This window comes from Neovison vison, chromosome 6 (genome assembly GCF_020171115.1).
Source record: "Neovison vison isolate M4711 chromosome 6, ASM_NN_V1, whole genome shotgun sequence".
Lineage (NCBI taxonomy): Eukaryota > Metazoa > Chordata > Mammalia > Carnivora > Mustelidae > Neogale > Neogale vison.
In genome coordinates this window covers 49,786,910-49,803,878 of record NC_058096.1, presented here as the reverse complement: position 1 = coordinate 49,803,878, position 16,969 = coordinate 49,786,910, and the positions used below count along the sequence as shown (strand labels likewise).

Here is a 16,969-nt window from a genome sequence, read left to right as displayed (position 1 = left end):
AGGAAAAGAAATGCACATCCTTAAAATGAAGAGTATTATTGAATTAATGTTTATTTAAAACCAGGCATGATTTTTCCATGAGTTTACATCACAGCTGTATTTACAGATACCAAATAACTATAACTAGCTTCTGTCCACAAGACATACTATGTCAAACAGTGCAATCAATCCAAAGGTCAAGTTTTTTAAAAGGACTTAACTACAAAGATGAGTCATCAGTCAGTTGTTTCTTTTTTAAAAAGGTTTTTAATGAATCAAATTTATTACAATGAATTAGTGTGCAATCAAAGCCAACTACATTCCTTGGGGTATCCCAGAAGTAAGCAAAATAATATTAATAGAATCAAGGCTACTAAATAAAATAAGGCATTTTTTTCAGAATGGTAATATAAAACATCATGGTGTGTTACCATTCTTTGACAACAGAAAACCAGTAAGACATATTTCAGTACTGACTTTTTGATGTTCCTATAAAGGTTAAAACAAAATTCCAACAAGTAAACTATAGATTCTAGGAAGTAAGCTACAAAAAGGTATTCTCTTTAAGAGCACGCAATTTCTTACAAATAACAGGTCTCATCTCCATGCATGAGTAAAAGCGTATTTATAATTCAAAAAGAAATGTCAGCTACTGGGGAACAATTCTCCATCGGTTCCATCTACAGAGATTGCATGTGGGTGATTACACAGCTCTTTTGAATGTGTATAATTTTTTTTAAATAGTGACAATTCACTCGTTCTTTTCTATTTTATCAATTTACATTTCAAATGTTGCCATGTCAATGATCAAATATGTACAAATACTTTAAAAGACAAAAACAATTATATACAATTTGCAAAAATAAAACTTTAACCATGGTATATTTCACCTAGTCCAACACCTATACAGCTTCCAACAACAGTAACAACCATCAGGTACTTCATCCGGCCAAATGAAGCCTCAAGACTACATCCAGATTTATTTTTTTCCTTTCAAATGCTTTCATTTTTCTTTAAAAAATGTTTACAGTTTACCTGCTTTTAAATTGGCAATAGCTACATGAGCAATGCCTTATGTCACAAATCAAAGCCTTGTCCTACCCAAAAGCTACTGTTAATTGAAGTCGATTTTACCATTCAAGATTAAATTCAGATGTGTAAATCCCAGATACCTGGGTATGAAATATTAAAATCTGCCAGAGAAATTAGATAGTTTTCCTCTTTTCCTTTAATATAACCCACTATATAATAGTGAACTAAATATGTTTGTTTCATAGAAACAACTTACATTTGCCAATACAGGGCAAATGGTCTATGTACAGATACATTAGGACTGCCTAACTGACAGTGAGTGTTGCCGACCAGGCTCCAAGCCAATGGAGCTAATATGGCGGAGCTCTTTGCTGAATGGACTTTCCCTTCAGGATACGTCGGATCTGGAAGAAAAATAATTAGGATTTGTGAGATTTACATTTAATGGTCAAAGTACCATTATTTCCTTCAGAGTTTTATTCCTTTTTTATATACCCTACACACTCCTGTCAACTTGTAAGTAAATATATGAAGAAGGCAACAACACATTTCAAGATTTTAAGGTAACTTAAAAAACGCTACTATAGCTCATTAGGCTTGAAGCCTATTACAGATCTCCTATAATTCTGGAGTGCAAGAAAGTAAAGCATCTCCATTAAAAATTATCTACAGTTGAAAATCTCCAGTAGCTTAAGTAAGACCTATATAATCCTTTCCTAATCCCTACTCTTTCTGTGAGCACATTTAATGTAAGGCAGTGATTATGGTATATTACAGTACCTCACCTATCTTTTTTTTTTTTTTAAGATTTTATTTATTTATTTGACAGAGAGAGAGATCACAAGTAGACAGAGAGGCAGACAGAGAGAGAGAGGGAAGCAGGCTCCCCACTGAGCAGAGAGCCCGATGTGGGACTCGATCCCAGGACCCTGAGATCATGACCTGAGCCGAAGGCAGCGGCTTAACCCACTGAGCCACCCAGGTGCCCCATCACCTATCTTGAAGTCAGTTTCAACTAACACCACAGAATCCACTTCATACACACACAAGTTAATCTTTAATACTCTCCAAGTAAGAACAGCTGACATGATATCCAATTGGGTGGCTCAGTCAGTTAAGCACCTGACTCGATTTCAGCTCAGGTCATGATCTAAGGGTCGTGAGATCAAGCCCCAAATAGAGTTTCGGATTTTCTCGCTCCCTCTCTCCTTTACCCCTCCCACTCCCTCCTGTGTGTGCACTTGTGCACTAAGTAAATAAATAAAATCTTTAAAAAGAAATAGATAAAGCATCTGTGCATAAGTGTATGGATCACAAGAGAGTGCCTTGGTTCATTCAGAATCTAGTGATTTATTTTATACCCCAGTCTGACAAATTTTATTATCTTTCTCCCGACCCAGAGCAGAGTAAAAGCAACAAATCAGAAGAAAGACGATTACGGCAAGGGCACTGATAGCCACTAGGAAGGGAGACAGAGTGACCGGAGTCTGACCACAGAAGCAAAGGAAAAAACTCTCCTCTCAACACACAAAAAAATACAAAAGCAGAAAGCAAAGCAAGAAGAGAACAGGGAAGAGTCAAGCGGCTCTCCATACTCTGTAATCCCTGACAACACCGCTGTATGACCACACACCACAAACAGTGAAGAAGCCAACACTGTGCAGCCTCTCGGGCTCCATGTTCTCAGCTGAGCCTTTACACTGCAAACATGACAACCCTTTACAAATTATCAAAAGATTCACGTTAAGTTGCAAAGAGCTCTACAAATAGGGGTTCCTGTGACATGATGGTCATATTAAGGGCCGTGAATCCGAGAAAAGGCTAAACTGCTTTCCATATATTCTCTGATTCTCTAAGTCTGTCATGGCCTGCCATAGTCACAATCAGCTTCGTTTACCTCAAGGAATGATTTCCATCAAAAAATATCTTACATTCTGAAAAGACTCAGTTCTGGTTATCAAGAAAAGTTGAGTCATGTGAAACTATTCAATCTCCAAAGATAATATATAGCCATACGGTGAGTAAAGCGTAACTTTGTTTCAAGGATGTCTAGGTACTAAATTACATAACCAACCTTCCATTTCCTATTTAGTATCAGTAGACAGAAAAAACTGTAACAGGGAATGTTTACTGAGCACTCACTACGTCCCTGGGACTATCCTGTACACTCTACAGAGACGGACTCAGATAACACCCACAATCTGAAGACCCATCACTTGTAAACTTAAGGCTCTTTTTCCTTGATGTCTGCAGGAACTCTGGTGCTTCCCCTTTCATTGGCTTTCAAACCTCAAACCATTCTGACTTTACTCTAAACCCAACTTTGTGTGATGGAAAAAAGAAAAGACTGTCTGACCTTTGACCATTTTGGGCCCAGGGATAACCCTCCAATTTCTTACTCTTCCTTTAGAAACAAAGCAATTGACTCCACAGTTGCTACAAAGACACCATAAGACCCAGACACTAAAGGGAGCCTCCCTCAACAGCCCCCACTGGCCTCGGCCCTATATCTCATCTCCCTTTATGTTTCAGACTGAGTGCCTGAAACTATTTCCTGTCCCTTCTGTAGCCTCACCTGCTCTCCCACAGGGCCGTCAGGAACCAAATGCACTGGCTGTTCGTTCTCCAGGTTCCGAGTACTTGGGTCTGCTCCCTTCCTCATCAAGAGTCGGACTGCATCCAACTGTGTCACCCGATACTGAAGGCTGGCAGCAACATGGAGGGCAGTGTTTCCGTTATAAGCCTGCAGGAGACAAAATGGCACCTTTCAAAAAGGGAGGTTTTCATGAAAGCAGTTCAAAAGCCTGAAGAAGGTATAAATAAGGTCATTCGAAGTCTCATGCAGTTACTGAAGCCTTCTACAAGTACCTTTGCATTCACAAAAGACAGGCAACTGGGCAGCTCCAAAAAAAGGCGAATGAGTTCCAGATTTGCTTCTTCGGCTGCCAAATGCAAGGCTGTGCGACCACTTTTACGATCCTTAACAAGGCAAGAAGGGGAAACAATGAACATGCAGACACCATTGTTGGATACACTTCTCACCCAGGCTCACAAACGTCTGACTCACTCTTGGAGACTCACCGTGAACACACTCCATCCACAAAGACTTCCTTCATCCCAGACTAAATGAACTCTTATTCCTCCTGAATTCCCCACCAATTTCCTATATACCTCCAATCACGGTGCTCTATATATGTCTGCTCTATATATACAGGGTGGCCACAAAATGTAGAGACATAGACAAGCCTATTTTACTATGTATTGTAATACAAGACAATAAAACATTTATTATGTATTTGCCTCTGTTTCCGACTTGGTGGTCACCCCGCAGACATATAATCAGCTCCATCTCTCACCTCTTCTGCTTCTCAAGGTCTGAAGTACCTTATGATTTAAGCATTTTCTCCCTCAGAGTTCCCAACTCAGTACCTTGTACATAAGAGATACTCAGTAAATAAAACTCAAATATAAAGAGAATAAAATTATTTTCCAGTTTAAAAAATAGCTTAAGTCCAGATCCCACAGTGATGGAACAACACAAAAAAGCACTACTCTTATTATCAGTACATGAAAATGGAAGCCAAAACGACAATATCGATTTCAAGTATCTTCTCTTCCCTCCAAAGACTAGTTTATTTCACAGCTCAATGATCTTTTGAATAATAATGCACAGATTAAAAACAAATTAAGAAAGCAGATGATTTTAAAATCTAAGCTTCTTAATTACCATTGCCACTCACTCCATTAATTTAAAAAGAAGAAAAAAAGGTTTTGGTAATACTTGGGAACGAAGTCTTCTGCTATAAACACTTTTCTTCCCTACCCCATCTCCAAACTCTTCTGAGAAGTTACCTTAGCTTCCACTGCTGCTCCCATCTGAATCAGACATTTAATGGTGTCAACCAAACTCTTGTTCTTCAGTAGAAGCTCCTGAACTTCGGGCGAATGGGGCTGTTGATTTCTCTGGAGTTCATGCACCACAGCATTGTGGGCCACAACCGCACAGTGGAGAGGCGTCAGGCCTAACAGAGTATCATAAAGCAGGGGTCAAGTTTCCATCAGGCATTTCAGTTGTCCCACAAGGACAGACCTTGAGGATGGTCTCTAACACGACCTACAGATGGGCTTCCCAAGAGCTAGTAAGGCAACCTGAATATTCCCTCCATTGGGGCTTAGTAGTAACTTTACCTACAGACTATTTTAGCTTTAATTACTTCCCTTCCTTCTCGGTCTAAAACTTAATACCCTTAGAACTGATGGGTCCTGCTCTCTAAATGGTTTTTCACCCAGTAAGATTTCTGTTGCTTACCGTCATAGTTAGTCGCCTCAAGATCCAAAAACTGATTGCTCTTCGCTGCTCCCTTCTGAATTGCCTGCACAATTTAAAAAGAGAGATGTGTTAGCAAAAGACAAGTTACATAAATATGTATTAACTAGTATTCCCAAGAAATGAGTGAGTCAACTCAAAATAGATTATTGCAACAGGCAACCTACACCTGACTTCTAATATCCAAGCCCTATCTCTTTGGCCCTGTGACAGCAGAAGCTAGCTCACCGCCTCGTACCTGGAGCACCTGGGAGTAACCTTTCTCAGCACAGACATGCAGAGGGGTTCTTCCCCAGCAGTCGGTGGTGTTCACCTGGGCCCCGAGATTCACCAGATCCTGCACGATGAGATGCTGATTGGCAGCCACTGCCACCTGAAAGGCACTCTGTGGACATTCAGAGGGAAGAAAGATTTTGTTTAAATATGTAACACTACCCTGACAAGGAATATGAACATAAACTAAGACTGAGGGGAAAACCCCATATAAAGAAAAGAAATCCTATTAATGACAATAGATAGTGTAACACAAGGAAACGAAAATAAGCTTAGGGTGTGGCTTTATTATACCCAGTTAGTCTTTGGTCAAATAACGACAAAGTTAACGTTAATAACTCCAAGGTTGAAGGTGGCAAAGAGTCAACATCTCAAAGTTAATATTAACTGAACTCTCTTGATCTGGGGCTCTAGAATGATCTACACATAAATATGAAACTGGTCATCGTCCTCTTGCCCATGGCCACATCCCTGCCAGTTCACTCTGACAAGATCCTCACCTGTCCATTGTGCTCTTTAATATCCAACATGTGAAGTGCATTCATTTTTCTTGCGAGGACATAGGAAAGTGCCCTTCTCCCCTGGGCAACAGCAATATGGAGGAACCTGGGAAACAAGGAGAAAAAGAGGTAAATTACCTGTGACTTCACTAAGTTCATCTTTAAAAAAAAAAAAAATTCTCCTTTAGCCCCTTTCTTGATATGCTGGTGCAGTCAAATGAAACATTACAGACAATAATTTGTCTTTTCTGCTGGGCTGATAATACATTTGTGTTGCAGCAGGATGCGTTAAGCTACCAGAAATAATAAGAAGAATGCCAAATTCTTATTTGGCATGCTGATCGCTTTAAATCTATTATCTTTAATATTCCTAAAAACCCTACAAGGGAGGTCTTTTCATTTTACATGTCAAGAAACTCAGGCATAGAGAGGTTAAATAACTTGCCCATGACCACAAAGATGTCAAGATAGATGAAGATTCAATCTACAAGTCAACTCACAGTTTGATCACTGACCAACTAATCATGATGTTTTTGCTCTATAGACACAATCTATGCTGGTCTTGAAAAACCAACTTTTCAAAGAAGATACACTTTTATTAATTTATAACAGGCAACCTGATCAGACTAAAAATATGAAAAACTCTGGAAATACTGGCTGTCATCGAACAGTAATTTCTACCTACACTAGTCATCTTGGTTAGGCCCTTACTAAGGTCTAGCTTGGTGTTTCCCAGGGAAATCCTGTGCCCACTACATCTAACAAGTGTGGTTAGCCAAGTTAGGTACAGAAAAGGATACTCACGTGTCACCATCTGCATCCTTGGAAAGAAACTGGTCTTGGGAGATATTTGCCAATTTGCTTTCTTCCTGCTCTACTTGCCACTGAAAAAATGACTTCCCTAACTGTGTGGTGTTCACTGGATTTCCGATGATGTTGGGGAATGGCAGTGAGGTGCTTAAAGGGGCAGAGCCTGCATCATGGGTCGGCATGGCCTCACAGGCACTGGGTGGCATCATGCTGAAGTTTTGCAGGTGGCCGTCATTTTGTTGCTGAACGCTGGGGGAATTCTGAATGGGAACAGCAATATTCTCAGATTCCCGACTATTTAGAAGGGATGCAAAACTTTGATCTGGGCAGAACTGTGGTTCTTGACCATCAAAGAGGTTTGGTTCATAGCTGGGGGATTGGGAAGCTCCAGGATAAGGACTGTATTCCAGAGCTGGGGCATGAGTGTAGTGCTGTGGTGGCGGCGGCTGCAAGTTCTGGCTCTGGGGCGAATACTGGTACAGGGCCGCCTGATCCATCAGGTGCAGGGAGCTGCCCACTTGGAAGGGCTGGTACTTCTGAGGCGGAGAGAAGATCTGCCCTCTGTGGAAGTCCTGACACTGTTCCTGGGGGGAGCCCTGCGGGACCACCCCAGGGCTCATCCAGCTAACTTGGACAGTATTTAGGGAAACCGGGCTGCATTCGTTCTTAATGTTGATTATGTTCTGAAGCAGATCGGCACTGCTGTCCTGCTTGGATTCACTGTGATGAACATCTTCCATGCTCTCTGCAGGTGTTGGTGTCTGAGGTGGTGTCTGGAGAAGAAGAGAAGAGTAAGTACCACTCTCTCTTTTAAAACTATTCCAGAAAAGATTTCCAAAGAGTATTTGGAGGAAAATAGTGAGATGCTTACCAAAAACTGGGTATGTAATAAAGCTGGCCTTTTACAAGCTGGTCCATCAGACAATGAATCAGGTCCTTTCCTTTTTCCACTATATGGTACTACGTTCTTCAATTCTATACCCAAGAAAGCAGTATGGAATCTGTGATGACTTTATTCTCTAAATTTTACCCATAATCACACTACATCATTTCACTCTAAAGCCCCCATTATATGAATAAAAGGATTTCTTACCTGTGAATTGCTCTCTGTTCACACTTTGTGTCTATAAGGAAAAAAAGTTCCCAATTTAGTACATATCAAATGGTTTCCTACTTAATGAGCATCAGTAAAACAGACTTATCTCTACCAGTCTTTACAGCTTGCCATAAATCTTTGATAGTTACCCTAGCAGTATTTATTTTCTCTTAATTTTTATTCTATCTCACAACTTTCCCCAGGTTCACTTTCATCTTAGTTCAACTAGGTCAAGACTAAATCAATACGGCCATTTGAGTTTTCCCTTTGTAGTCCAGCTCTTCATTTCAACTGAACCCCTGAATTCCTTGCCTCCAACTTGCCTTCCTTTTATTCATTCACTCCTTACATTTCCTTTGTGTGCCTAGTACCAGGCTAAGTGATAGGAATACAGCAGACAGAGACCAATATGTCCTCTATCCTATGACTTTGTGGTGTGGTCTACAAAGACCTACTGGACCTAGGTCAGCAGAGAATAATAAAGAACCTGACAAAATAACCTCCCTGCCCTGACCCAAAGCAAAAACTAGGTGCTACCTTCAAATCATCCACGGCTTGGCCAGAAGCCTTCTGTTTATGACTTCGGATATGCAGCAGGAGTTCCTTCACTGAGTTCTTCACACGAACGCCTTGAAAGGGTCCTCTCTGCTGCCTTCCAACCCCCATATGGGGTTCAACTGTTCAAAAGAAAACAAAACATATCCCAGTTAAATCTCTTTACAGGCACAAATCTTGATAATCTCAAAAGCACAGCTGTGTAATGTATGAAGTCTCCAACCGAGACTGCAAAGCCTTTCTGACTCCCTCTGGTCAATGGCCTTGCATGTCATCCCCCAGCCCTACTTAAGGGTTCTTCATTTCCTAATATCTTTCCTCATCAGGCACCCTATAAAGTTCATAAAACTGTGGGTTCAGGGGCCCCCAGAGCCAAAAGATAAGCCTCTTTGTCTTTCAGCCCTATCCATCCAAAAGACACAGTCACAGATTTTGCCACCCTCTCATAAATCTGTAATTTTTCTTGACTTCTTAAAAACCTTGAAGGTGCAAGCAATAAATGATGGATTTTAGCTTTTTCAAAACAAAGGCTTTATGTCCACACAAAAATTTAAAGTCTATTAATTCCATTCACCTAAGAAAGCGTAAAAACAAACTTCCTCCAAAGGTCTCAAAGTGCCAGAGCCTAACAATCAACAACGTCTTAGATTTGTTTTTTACTATTTCCCTGTGTTCAGCTATGCCAAGAAAGCTGCTTAAATTCACTAAGCTGAAACACATTTCAACGTACACACACAGGATTTCCCCTCAACAATGGTTTTTGGAACTGCTCACCAAGGCCTTCTAAGTAGAAAGGAAATAATGTCATTTCAATTTAAATTTTAAAATACACTTTAAAATGTCGTCTATGATTACAGCATTCCACTTCTGACCACTACTATGTCACAACCTCTTGGGATGAGCCGAATACAAAGTAAACACGCAGAAAGTCAGGAAATGAATAATTGAGCCACTCAGCTGGGAGTGGAAAAAAAAGTAAGAAGATGGAACAAAAAACAATGCCTAATTTGAACATATAGAGATAGAGATATACCATAAGCATATGAAAGGAAACAATTCTATGACAGAGCAAATTAAATGACCAGTTGATTTTATGTTTAAATTGAGGAAAATCTTGCCAGAATCTAATACAGCATTTCTCTGGATTGATAGCAGTTAATTCAATGTCACAAGGAGAAAAATTCAGTTTCAGAAATCCCCTATGTCTACGTGGTAAACCAAAGAACTAGCAAAATAGTTTCAGCCAGATGAAGACCAAATGTGAGAGAAAAGGTTCTAATACACACACACGTTTTTGCATCAGCTACACATTTAACATACAGGGAACACCTTATAAAATTCACTTTTTCAGGGGCATCTTGGTGGCTCAGTGGGTTAAGCCTCTTACTTCAGCTCAGATCATGATCCCAGGGTCCTGGGAGTGGGTTAAGCCTCTGCCCTCGGCTCAGATCATGATCCCAGGGTCCTGGGATGGAGCCCAGCATCGGGCTCTCTGCTTACCAGGGAGCCTGCTTCCTCCTCTCTCTCTGCCTGCCTCTCTACCTGCTTGTGATCTCTGTCTGTCAAATAAACATTAAAAAAAAATTCGCTTTTTCAGTGAAAATGAAAAATCATTGTTTAAAATAAAAGACAACTGAAACAGAAGTGGCTGTTTCAGTTGTTCAGGTGTTCAGAAGGGAACACCTAAATGAGAATGTTCTTTAAAACCATGCTGATTAGACTTTCCAATATGTGAGATTATCTAGAGGTTCTTTAGTCTACCCACAGTGCCATCCTGTTTTCCCTCGAATTATGCAACTGGGCTTATTAAGAAAAGAAACTAACCAATTCATAACAGAAGAAAGAAAACATTATGCCTTTCTTTAAGATTTGATTTAACCATTCTAAAACTCATAGATTAAAAACAAGACCAGAAATCTGAGGTAGACTTCCTGAAACTCAAAAACATCACAAACTAACGACATAAACTGAGCTGGTTTTCAGTCCAGTTTCATCTTACATCTTCATATCAGTTTCTTTCCTTTAACATAAAGTCCTTTTACTTAAAATTTCCACAAATACTTAGGAAAAAATAAGTTGACCGTAAACACAGTACTCCAACCTCACTGGTGACAAGAAAAAGTTATACCTACATCAAAACCAAAAACTCGCCACACGTAAATGAATTGTGGCTTAATAAAGCACTTTTTTTTTTTTTAATTAAGAGTGGAATAAAATCTATTGTGAGTCCTCCCCACCGCCAGAAGTCAGAGCTCTGCTCTCAGAGGCCCTTTGAGCTAGCAGGCCAACTGGATGGCGCCCGGATTTTACGGATGGTCAAAGGGCATCGAATTATATCAAATGCCTGGCACAGAACAAGTCACCTAGTAACCGCCTAAAAATGACGGCCAGTGTGATGATACACTGCCGCTAAGAAGTCGCCGACGAGACCTAAGGTCTGGTCGAGGTACTTCGCACCTGGGCGGCGCGGACCTTCCCCTCCCAGCGCGTGGACCGCCAAGAGCCCGGGGAGACTCGGGTGCCGGGGGTGCCGGGGGTGCCGGGGGTGCCGGGGGTGCCGGGGGTGCCGGGGCTGCCCCCGCCCGGGCCGGGGGGTACCTTGCAGTCGCTCCGCACGCGCGCCGCCTCTCGGCCGGGACTCCACGGCCCCGCAGGAGGACACGGACGAGGCGGAGGAGAAGTCCGAGGAGTCGGAGCCGGGCGAGCCGGGAGCTGAGGGCCCCGACGACGAGCAGATGGCGTCGCAGGCGCCGGGGGCCGCGGCCGGCGGCGACGCGCCGTAGAAATAGGCCAGGTTCAGCGGGCTGGTCATGAGGCCACCGTCGCCGGCCGTGTCCAGCAACCCCTCTCCGCCGCGGCTGTCGTCCAGCAGCTTGTCCACGATCATGCTCCCGGGCTGGGCGCTCGGGGACCCAGACTCCTGCGCCACCGGCTCGCTGCGCGGGACCGCCTCCCTGCTATGGCTCCGGCAGACTCGAGCCCCGAGCGGCGGGAGGACGGCGCGGGCACGGGCGCGGCCCGGGGCTGCCGGGCTATTTAACCGGCCTCCGGGGGCGGAGAGACGGGACCGCCGCCTCGCCTGCCTCCCCCGAGCCCGGCTGGGCCATTGGCCGTGTCGGGGACGCCTCCCCGCCCCTCCTCCGGATGCGTCCCGTTTCCAGTAAAATGTACAGGATGAGGCAATGTGCCCTCCGCCCTCGCCCCGCCCGCCCGGCTCCGCCCCGACGGGCCGGCCGTCTACCCCCTTCACCTGGAAACCCCGACCGAGTGTGGCCTCCCGCCTCCGGCGCCGCGACCCCCCGCCCGGCCGCCCGCCGGGAGAAGACCGGCCAGGCGCGGGGGCAGAAGGCGCGCGGCGTGGGGCTCTGGGCCTGCGGAGGGAGAAGGGGAGGCGGGAAGGCGGCGATGGGAACAGGTCGGCCTGGTTCCCGGGCTGTGGGAAGTCCTGGAAGCGGCGCGTTCCGCACTCCTCCGCCCGCCCAGGCGGGGCGAGCTTCCCGCCAGCTCCATGTAAGGCGTCTCTGGAATGTTCCTAAGGGCCTGTCTTCTCCAGAGCCTCAGAGCGGCTTAGTCCTCTTAACCTAGCGTTTGCCAACGTGCCTTTCGGCAGGGACGGCAAACTGAGAAAGATGTTGAAGCCACTTTTCTGTCCTCAAATTATAATCTGACAACTAAATATTTTATGGCACAGCCCGGGAATAAAAAAAAAAAAACAAAAAACAGTGCCCTACACCCCTGTATAGTTAAGTAGTTGAACAAAGCCATGTAGCAAAATGATGACTACATACATGTAAATGCCAGTATTCATATACATAAATTTTTTTCTTTCTGCATAATTTTACATTTTATCTGATAAACAGGAATTTCGATCTTTCTTAAGTACTTTTTTAAAGATTTTATTTATTTGAGAGTGAGCAAAGGAGAGGGAGCCCAAGTGGGGGAAGGAAGAGAGAGACAGAGAGGACGACTCCCCGCACCGGGGCTCCATCCAGGGATCCCAGCCAAAGGCAGACACCCAAAGGACTGAGGCACCTCTTAAGTGGCCCCTCTTAAGTACTTTTTAATGGATTTACACAATTCTTTATTGAAGTCCTAAGTCTTGTTAAAACCATGGCTAGGAGTTTGCAGGAAAAAAAAGATGAAAGATTATATTCCTCCTTTCAGGTACACTATAATCTTGTAGAAATGATAAGGTAAGCATACACATGCTATATTAAAAGAAACCAATTATGATTAAACATGATGAGGGTTACAAAGTCCAACCAATGTCCAAAAAAGAAAGACAAAAAAGGTGGTGGAGGAAAGAGGTCATGAGGAAAATCTTTGCAAAAGGAGGTGGCATTCCCTAAAGAATGGGGTGGGACTTCAACCAAAAGCATTAACAGGAAGAAGGAACAGCATGGGCAAAAATATTAGGAAGAGTCAGGTAAAAGCTTACTTCTAGGATAGTCAAAGGAAAGACAATAACATAAATGTAATAAGTAACTTTGTGCCTTTGGGTGGAGCACTTCCAGTGGCAGGCTGCGATGGTGGGTCCTTATTAAACACTGAGTGAACATGAAAGAATTTGAGGCAGGTAAAATTAACCTGCAAGCAGCTTAGATGGGGTAAAACGGAGTAGCCCAGAGACCATTAGGAATCACTGCAATAGTCCAGGAGAGAACTGACCTGCCCCTGGCACAGAGGCAACGAGGAAGAGGAAAGTAAATGGAAAGAAGGGGCTGGACAGCATTGCTAAGACAATCCACAGGTCTGGACATGTTGGATGTGGGCAGCAATGAGAGGTTCCCCTGTCGGGATGTGATTGGGGGCCAGATGATTGGGATGCCAGCTTCAGATCACAAGTAAATGAGCGCAAACAAAATGTTAGGGTTCCAGGAGGGAGACAGGAAGACAATGAGCTTGAATTATTACTCAGTATTAAAAGACCCTACTGAGTTCCAAAGTAAATATTTACTTCTTTCACAATAGTATTGTGTTGCCCCCAAACTTCTTGCTGTCTTTCCCTTCTCTCAGTTTTTGGATTTCAGTAACTTTTAAAAAATAAAAAGGAAACAACTCCTTTATCTCTGCAGGAAATACAAGACTCCAGTAATTGGAGTTCTTCAGGAACCAAAATCACTTAAAGGATGCTCCAAAGGAGATGTTGGATTTTCTCAATAAAGTCTATTTGGGTATTTTTTTTTCCCCATTAACATTTTATGTATAGTAAAGGCCTTACATGTCTCTTCAAATTCATACCCAAATATTTTTTACAAAATTAATTCTTCCCCCAAAATTATTCCGGGTTTTACTTAGTATATAAAAATCCAAGCTCAAAAGCATAACCTCTAGATAAACCATAAATAAATATGGTCAGTGAAAGACTAATGTTTCAGAATAAACATTCAACATTTTCTATGAAATGTCAAAGCAATCATACTGTTTGAGAAGACCACAAGCCCCAATGCCCAGAAGCCCGCGCACATACAGTCAAGAACTGTTGTTTCTTAACATCACTACAAAAAGAAAAACTAAATAGACTTTGCTTCAATTACACATAGAAATATAAACTCAATTTGGTCTGTGAGGTTGAATGATAAGACACTACCATTGTTCTAATCAAATATGATAGAACATTGCACTCTCAGAGAGAGAGCTTCCAAGATATAAGGACTCTCTGGAAAAGTCCTCTAAGGCCAATGGCCAGCACCAACTGGACAGCTATGTGAGAAAGTTGTTCTGAAAGCAGACCCTCTACCATGTCAGGCTTTCAGATGTCTGCACTGACCAACATTTTGACTGTAGTCTTAGGAACAACCTTGAGCCAGAATTCCCCCAAAGCCACTTCCAGATTCCTGAATACAGAAACTATATTTAAGAAATGAAGGCTTGGGGTGCCTGAGTGGCTTAGTGGGTTGGGGCCTCTGCCCTTGACTCGGGTCATGGTACCAGGGTCCTGGGATCGAGCCCCACATCGGGCTCCCCCCGCTTCCCCCTCTCTCTCTCTGCCTGCCTCTCTGTCTACTTGTGATCTCTGTCTGTCAAGTAAATAAATACAATCTTAAAAAAAAAATATTGAAGCCTTACAAATTTCCCCAAGGTCGCACTGCTCATCACTGGGTGAAGAGTTTAAAATCCTCATCTGTCTGACTCTAGAGCCTGACCTTTTGCTTTAAATGGAGACCATAAGACTCATTTCCTCAAGGCTTAGCTACTCCATCTACATATAAAGATATGAAAATGGCATATCAGTGAGATCCTGAATTCATGGAAAGAGAAATCTGCTTCAAAGCAACGGAAAAAAACTATAAATAAGAAGTAAAAATATGATGATGGCTACCTTTCCCTTGGCTTTATAGATGTTAACGATTTACTTTATTGTAGATGTTAACGATTTACTTTATTGTATCTTCTACATTAGAACATTTCTGAATAGTATGGTGCCAGTTAAGTTATAACACCATTTTGAGGTCAATCATTCAAAGTTTCAAATAAAGGTATTCATTGTTTTAATGTAGATGTAATAACATTTTCAAAAGCCAGAAATTATTTGGTGCAGCCTTTCAAAGGAGATGAGAAAGCCAGTAAAATATCTTCTGGGTTAAGTTACTATACTGCATTGGCTAAAGAAGTGAACATCATAGGCTAGAGATTAATAAAGCCTGGGAGAATTTATTTTGCTGAATGCCTTCTAGATGAAAAAAATAGCAAAAGAAATAATGGCCCTGCCCTTTCCAAAAATATAGCAAATTAAGATGTGACTGCAAACATGAAAGCTGATCTTGTCTGTAGTACTGCACTTTTGTCTTAGGAACAGATAGATCTACAGACTATCGGGACTTGATATTTTAGTTGTATTCATCAGGTATTCGCACTGGCTAATCACCAAAGATCTCTTAAATGAATGCGTGAAAACAAACATAAGAGGTATTGAGACATTCAAAATGTACAATAATTTTCTGGAATCTCATCTACTACCCTGTTACAATTCTATTGACATTTGCACTGATGATACAAAAGCAGTGGTGGGTAAACCGTGGAGCCTTACAACAAATCAGGTCCATGCCAACAAAATGAAATCGCAGTCATTGGATTCATCCCCACCACCCACTAACAGAAAAGAAAAGGAAAAAAAAAAAAGTGTCACTTAAGAAAATCCTAGAGGAGGGGCACCTGGGTGGTTCAGTGGGTTAAAGCCTCTGTTTTGCTCAGGTCATGATCCTAGGGTCCTGGGATGGAGCCCCACATGGGGCTCTCTGCCCAGCAGGGAGCCTGCTTCCGTTCCTGTCTCTCTGCCTGCCTCTCTGCCTACTTGTGATCTCTGTCAAATAAATAAATAAAATCTTAAAAAAAAAAAAATCCTAGAGGAAACAGCAACAGTTATTAATTTTATTAAACATTGACCCTTGAAATATACATATTTTTAGTATTCTGTGATCATTGTCTGGAAAAGCACCTGGTCCATTAGAGTGGATTAAACGATAACACACTGCCATTTGTTCTACTCTGATCCTATTTGAGTTGTGAGTTGAACTAGTCACGATTTTTCATGGAACACCAGTTTACTCGACAAATTGTGGCTATTCTGACTTGGATGTTTGTCAGTTAGTTGTTTTTTTAATGAACTAAGTAAACCTGTCATGTCAAGAAACAACTGACAGTATTTGTTATCAGATAAGATGAAAATTCTAATTTGCAAACTTCCTGCCTGACACCTTGAGCTTGGTACCTTTCCAGTATTTATTTATTTATTTATTTATTTTTAAGATTTCATTAATTTGAGAAAGAGAGCATGAACAAGAGTTGGGGCAGAGGGAGAGGAAGAAGCAGACTCTCCCTGACCTGGCGCTCCATCCCAGGACAAGAGATCATGACCTGAGCTGAAGGCAGACACTTAATGACCCACCCGGGTGCCCCTTTAAGATTTTTTTTTTTTTTTTAGATTTTATTTTATTTTATTTTTTTGACAGACAGAGATCACAAGTAGGCAGAGAGGCAGAGAGAGAGAGAGGGAAGCAGGCTCCCCGCTGAGCAGAGAGCCCGATGTGAGGCTCCATTTCAGGACCCTGACCCTCTGAGCCACCCAGGCGCCCCTAAGATTTTATTTTTTTAAGGAATCTCTACACCCAATGTGGAGCTTGAATTTACAACCTGGAGATCAGTTGTATGATCCACCGACTGAGCCAGCCGGGATCCTGCATACCTTCCCAGTATTTGAGAATGTTTTTCATGAGGTCAGTGGTGATATTTATTAACAAATGTAATTTTTTAAATATTATATAGTGAAATGTAATATTTGGAAAATTTACATAACTCAATATTTTCCAAGTATTTTCCAAATGAAGAATGCAGGATATTACAAAATCACACATGGGTAAAGACCCCATTCCAGGTGGGAGAGAGACCAGAGGATAT

General features: G+C 42.2%; 1 protein-coding gene across 1 annotated transcript; it reads right to left on the bottom strand.

Moving 5' to 3' along the window:
* Window positions 1–226: 226 nt before the first annotated feature.
* NFKBIZ (NFKB inhibitor zeta) lies at window positions 227–11,563 on the bottom strand. Its single transcript, XM_044251291.1, has 12 exons — window positions 11,171–11,563; window positions 8,555–8,694; window positions 8,015–8,045; window positions 7,793–7,896; window positions 6,916–7,694; window positions 6,112–6,217; window positions 5,577–5,723; window positions 5,321–5,384; window positions 4,864–5,033; window positions 3,880–3,990; window positions 3,587–3,754; window positions 227–1,415 (listed from the first exon to the last, which is right to left on the bottom strand). Exons 1-12 carry the CDS (start codon window positions 11,457–11,459, stop codon window positions 1,362–1,364), a joined length of 2,163 nt encoding a protein of 720 aa, XP_044107226.1. The 5' UTR covers window positions 11,460–11,563; the 3' UTR covers window positions 227–1,361.
* Between the last annotated feature and the right edge of the window lie 5,406 nt (window positions 11,564–16,969).

Bases quoted from the DNA above. Each gene is read 5' to 3' on its own strand.
- NFKBIZ (XM_044251291.1), bottom strand. From the start codon at position 11,459: ATGATCGTGGACAAGCTGCTGGACGACAGCCGCGGCGGAGAGGGGTTG. The intron at 8,695-11,170 runs GTACCCCCCGGC...TCTTTTGAACAG, and splicing joins GCGTGCGGAGCGACTGCAAG to TTGAACCCCATATGGGGGTT. The intron at 7,695-7,792 runs GTAAGCATCTCA...CTTCTTCTCCAG, and splicing joins TATTACATACCCAGTTTTTG to ACACCACCTCAGACACCAAC.